The sequence below is a fragment of the Gallinula chloropus genome (genome assembly GCF_964237585.1).
Source record: "Gallinula chloropus genome assembly, chromosome: 11".
NCBI classification, from domain to species: domain Eukaryota; kingdom Metazoa; phylum Chordata; class Aves; order Gruiformes; family Rallidae; genus Gallinula; species Gallinula chloropus.
In genome coordinates this window covers 10,692,743-10,698,742 of record NC_140096.1, presented here as the reverse complement: position 1 = coordinate 10,698,742, position 6,000 = coordinate 10,692,743, and the positions used below count along the sequence as shown (strand labels likewise).

Genomic DNA, 6,000 nt, shown 5'->3' with positions numbered 1-6,000 from the left:
TTACATCTCCAAAGGCAGCTCTTTCTCCTCTCCCTTCTTCTCTGCCTGGGCCATATTGCTGGGCTGTGGCGGTGGGATGACACACACCGACTGCGACCGGTTCTGTTTCACTTCCCGAACCTTGTCCGCCTCCCCCACTGTGGGAAGAGAAACAAACACCAGCTTGTATGAAATGTGTTCTTCTTTGCAGGCCAAAGGGGAGGAAGAAATACCAAGAGCTATTGAGGACACTGCTCGTTGGGGATGAGCTATTCCACTGCAAGGATTGCTTTTATAAAACAGAAGGCAAGGATCAGTGTTTGGATGGCAGGGGGGGCAGAGCCAGAAATTCAAACCCTATTTTCTACTTTAAAATATGTTGTGTATCTGGATCAATATAATAAAACTTGAAAAATCCACCCAGAAACCCAACTGTGTCACTTTGGGCTGCTCACACTCGTATTTCTCTTCAGGAAGAACGCAGACTAAACTTTTATTAATAATAAACTGGGGATTAAAATAGCTGCACCCCTGGCAGATGGCCCACGTTACGAGCTCCCAAATGCCAGGCTTGTGTTCTTCCTTCTCCCCTTGCAATGCTGCAGAGAGGTACCTCTGTGCAGGGGGAGTGCCAGCTATTCTATGGCTTTTAGGTAATTGTTTATAGGCAATAACAAAAAAGGAAAACATAAGAAATAGGAAGACACAAAGGGACTGAAAGGAAATGATGATACTTTCTTCCTTCTTAAATATTTTTCTAGTCTATTCATAACAAAGAGGCTTTCTGCATATTAATGCCAGACCCAGCCCCTTATCCCAACTCAATCCATACTCGGAAGCAGCGTTACTTCCAGGAACAAACACCACTGAATCTTTCCAGCCATCACTTCCACAGGTGTGGCTGTACTAAGAGGGTGTCGAGCTGAGTACTGTAACAACTCAGTGCCCAGTTTCCCACTGAACATCTGTCTCATCACCGTGCAGAGGCTAAAAGGACTCTGCCCTCTGTGCTTGGAGAGATGCGCTTTGCAGTGTTGATGGGCAATAGGTGTGTGAGGACACCTTGATATTGAAGTTGGGGAGTTTTAAAGTGTGAAAACTCTGCTTTCAAGTTGTCTAAAAACTCAGCTCGGGCTCAAAAGGGCCATGAGGGCTCAAGCCACTTGTCTTTCTGCTACAGGCTTCTGACAGTACAGACAGTGCTGCTAATGGGGTGCCCGAAATGTGTCTTAGGTATTTAGCTAGCACTGGAATCAAGAAAGAAAGAAATAACAATACTTAGCAAGGAAAAAGCAAAAAAATCTTCATTTTTGGAAGGCACTTGGGCACAAACTTCCTGTTTTGAAGCATCATTCATTTTTATAAGGTTTTAGTTTACACATTGGCTTCATCACAGGCAGAATGACCTGCAACTGCTGCCAAACATCTCCGTGCTCAGTGGACGACGAAGAGTGGCCCCCCTATGAAACACTTGCCAGAAAACTCTGTGAATTCAGGCGCCCCCTGGAAAGCACACAGGGATCCAGGAGGTGCAGCACCAGGACTGGGACACACATCTCACTGCCATGACTCCCACAAGCCACCTATCCCAAAGGACCTGCCTGGAGACCTTCCCTCCCCAGCTTACCGGTGAAGGAGCGGCACAGCTTGGGCTGTACACTGGAGTCGCCCGGCGTTGAGTAGGAGTCATCCTTCTGTGACTAAGGAAGAAAAGTACTTTAATGCATTTATGAAGATTGCTAGCGAGCCTGTTAATGACACTCCTGCTTCATAAACAAGCCGTCTGTAATCCCCACGGACTCTGCTCCCGTTTGTTTTACTTTTGCCAAGAAAAAACAAGATGAACTCTTGCTAAAAATAGGCCAAATAGACAGTAGGAAATATTTACAGGCATTTCAAGTTGGTGGAAGAGCTCTCCAGGAGTGATTCGGCAGATAGGATGGGAAGGAGCAGCCCTGGTTGGGGTGGAAGATGGGGCAGGAGAAGCCCCAGGACGTGGACATTTCTCACCTTGGCTGCTCCCCACCTTGGCTACAGGCCAAGGAGGCAGGTAACAAGCTTTCACTAACAAGCTTCCTGTCCTTTCACTCCAGGGCTAATCTCCACCCTTCAGGAAAAAGGGAAAAAAAAAAAAAGAAAGGAGAAAAAAAAAGAACCTAAAAGAATAATCAGGTAGCAGAGGGCTGCCTGAATTGTTGAGTGCTGCTGTAAACTGGGAATAAGTCTCTGTCGCAGCTGTGATTTGGCACCTCAGTCCAGAAACCCAGACTGCCAAAATAACTCTGGACACCTCCCAGCCTGGATTTCTGTTTTGTTTCGGTCCCTTCTCCACCCTCCCCTAACGAGGACCGATGCCTTCCATCCCTTGTTCCCACTTTTATTGACCATTTTAATAACAATGCCTTCCCAGCTCCAGCAGCATGGCCCAGCTCCCTGGAAAGCCATTCCCAGGGGCATTTAACGCTTCTCAGAGCATGCTCCATGAAAGGGCTGCGACATAATTACCAAAGGCAGTATGTCATTTACGCACATGGCTTACAGGCAGCTCCAAATAAGCTCCTTCTGGGGGAGTGCACTCGTGTTTTGGCAGCAGAAAAGAGGACGAAGTTGCCTGGCTACAGGTGCAAGGATTTTCTGGGTGCTCAGTGGTAAATAAAAGCTATCCTGGGTCTCAGAAACCGCCCTGCCAGGGCACGCTGCGTTGGATCCGTGCCTAAAATAAGGCAAGCCTAAAATCCAGCCAGTGTTCGGAGCCAGCGTGATGCACAGCTCCAGGAAGCAGCAGCCTCCAGCAGGAATTTTGTCCTTAGGCAGAGGAAGGCGAACTTTCTGCTGGAAATAGATGGTCTTGGAGTTAATCCTCTGGGCTGCAATTCAGACCTGAAGTCACCTCGTTGTCTTGCCAAGGTTTTTCTGCCTGGTGTAAATCATTTAACCTGTGCTGCCGGCTCAGGAGGGATAAGGATGGTTCTTTCCTGACTTCTCTGCTTCCCCTATTCCCTCTCTGACCTCTCCTTGGCAGGGACTTCTGATGCAACCTCTCTCCACTGCAACAGCAAAAGTGGACTACCTAGAGCCCACTAGACTCCTAAATGACCTAAAAGCCACCCAAGTTGGAGTGAAGATGTGACTCAGCTGATGGCCACAGACCAGTCCCTGTCCTGGTGAGAGCGCTGGTTTCTCTGCACTGACTGTGGAAGGAGATGAATTGTCCATCAGACAAGATGAACTTCACTCTTGGCTCCTTCCCAGGGCTGGTGGAGCCATAGACCTATAGAGAGATGCTCTTCCATACATACCTTATTTTGTGGTGACAGAGGGAAGAGACCAAGCAGCACCCAATAAATACGAGACTGACCTATCTGAGCTACCACAACTTCCTATTTCAATAGCAAAGGACCAACCAACTTCACTGGAAGAGAAAATACACAGAGCATCAGCAAGCAGAAAAAGCAGTCTTTAAAGGGATTTTTTTTCTATTATTCCTGCTGCTGATAGCACCTATCCGACTGAATGGATGGCCAAAGCTTTCTCAGAGAGATGGGCAATGGGAGCCACCAGCACCAGAGTGTTCCCAGCCGCCCTCTGCTTGGAAGTCTTTTACAGTTCCTTGCTTTGCAGGTGGGTTTGCAAACACAGTTGTAATGCTTCCATCTCGTGGTGAAAAGCAGAATAGAAAAAACGTGTGGCATGAGCGAGAGCCTTTCTTTTCCATGCTGACTCAAAACCTGGAAGGCCAAACCTTCCCTTTGGGACAGCGGAAGATGGATTACCTGACGAGTGGAGAAATCTCAAACGCTAACTAGCCGTATTTTTCGTTCATCTTTTTTTTTTTAACCAGGAAAAATACCATTTGCTTCTCATGCTGTCATGAAACCAAGTCTGAGCGGCTTAATTTTCTTTTCCCCCAAAATTTGAAATACTGAGCTGCTTTTCACAGGCTGAATTCTACTCCTTAGCACAGTGTTCCTTCTTTCTGCTGACAAATTCTGTGATCTATCCTCCTATAGCCTGAAGTAACAAGGTTCACCCACCCTCCCACCTCTTCTTAATATCCAGAGGCTCTTGTAGAACATTATCCCACTGCTTTTGGGCATCACCTTATTTCTTCATGGTAAAACAAGGCAGCTGCTTTAAACCCTGAGTGGATACGCTGCCTATGACACAAAACACACCTGATTTCTCCGTCTGGGGGCAGAGGGATGCTTCTTGGTCACCCTTACAGTGCCACTGGAATCAGCTTCTGGTGTCTACACCTGCTTCCCTTGGACTGGTATAAAGGAAAGGTAGCTGCTGTAAGGATGAGCACCAACAAAGGACTCTTACGAGACAGCAGCATTCAGCATCGAATCGGCATCTCGCACAATCCATAGCAGCACTCGTCACCCCTGTGGGGTGTTAGCCCCCACCCACAAGTCATAGAATCATGGAATAATCTGGGTTGGAAGGGACCCCAAGGATCAGAGAGCTCCAACCCCCTACCTCAGGCAGGGCCACCAACCTCCAGTTGCCCAGGGCCCCATCCAACCTGGCCTTGAACAACTCCAAGGACGGGGCATCCACCCCCTCTCTGAGCAGCCTGTTCCAGCCCCTCACCACTCTAAATGACAGAGTGAATTCCACCACTTTTGCAGTTTTCCCCCCAAAATACTCCATCCTCTGAAAATCCAGCTGTATGTGTTCAAAGCAACAGGAGAAGCGGCCTTCCCAAAGGTGCTGAATTTCCTACCAGACTGCAGCACCAAACAGGCAAGCAGGATCCCAAGGGTTAACAATCAAATGTCCTTAAAGTACGTAACGTCGTGCTCAAAATCAGCCCCGGTTTGATGCTGTTCTTTTGAAGTTTAATTATACCAAATGTTCTACAGGAACATGCCATGTTCTTGCCTATCTATTTTGAATTGTAAGTACCAATCAGCATGTAAATGATCAAATTAAATCTTTTAAGTTGTTTGCAAGAGCCGGAACACCTTTCTGTGAATGAAGGGCTGGAAAGCAGCAGCATTTGGTGTGTCACTGCTGTTCTTGATGGGCTCCTCAATGACTGGCATTTGAACAAAGAAATCAGAGTGGGAGAAAGCCCGCGGCGGTCCTGAGTACTTCTGCTGTCGTGGAAATTTACTATCTAAATAAAGATAGATAAATTATTTCTTTTTAAAAGGTCATTCTCTTCTCCTTAGTGATGGAGCCTTGCCTGCCCAGATTAGAGACCGCAGGGCTGCAGCTCCAGCTACCAAAACCTAAGACTGGGAGAAGCGAATGAAATTTAGGAATGGCTCAGAATTACTGATGCCAACCTGGGTGGTGGGGTGGGAGTAAAATTCAGGGGGAGCTTAATTGCTTTTCCTCTAGAGTTATGAATCATAGAATCATAGAATGGTCTGGGTTGGAAGGGACCACAAGGATCATAGAGCTCCAACCCCCCTGCCACAGGCAGGGACACCAACCTCCAGGCCTGGAGTTACACAAGGTTGCCCAGGGCCCCATCCAACCTGGCCTTGAACACCCCCAGGGACAGGGCATCCACCCCCTCGCTGGGCAGCCTGTTCCAGCACCTCACCACTCTCTCTGTAAAAAACTTCCCCCTAATATACAGTTTAAACCTTCCTTCCTTTAGTTTTAATCCATTCCCCCTTGTCCTGCCAACTGAAGTATGGGAAGAACTGGAAAGACCAAGTGTGCTCCTAGTGCCCTGTTCCTGGCCCATTTTGCCTTTCACAGGGAAAGGTTTGCCCAGCTTATGTCACCAACTGCCAAAGAAGTCAGCAAAAGTCTTCACTGGCCACAGACATTGCATTTACCTTGCATCTCCTCTAATTCAGAATACCACAGGACGCAGAGCTGCCCAGCAGTAAGTTTTGGCTCCGAGTGGCTCTCCCAGGAATCTGGTACATAACACTTCCCTCTATTTTACTGCCTTCAAGTCTGCCCAGAACCATAGCTACTTTTAAAACCAAACCAGCTCATCCAGAATAAATAGGAAAGCTCACAATAACACTTCAGTCCTTTCAAAGAGGTGGG

General features: G+C 47.6%; 1 protein-coding gene across 1 annotated transcript in view; it reads right to left on the bottom strand.

Moving 5' to 3' along the window:
* Window positions 1-6,000, bottom strand: part of LOC311195611 (sodium/hydrogen exchanger 2-like) — a gene marked incomplete at both ends in the record, with an annotated part of 29,042 nt that continues 23,042 nt past the window's right edge. The window contains 2 exons of the mRNA XM_084269019.1: window positions 1-137; window positions 1,607-1,673. Coding sequence (XP_084125145.1) covers window positions 1-137; window positions 1,607-1,673 — 204 coding nt within the window. The remainder of the gene's footprint in view (window positions 138-1,606; window positions 1,674-6,000) is intronic.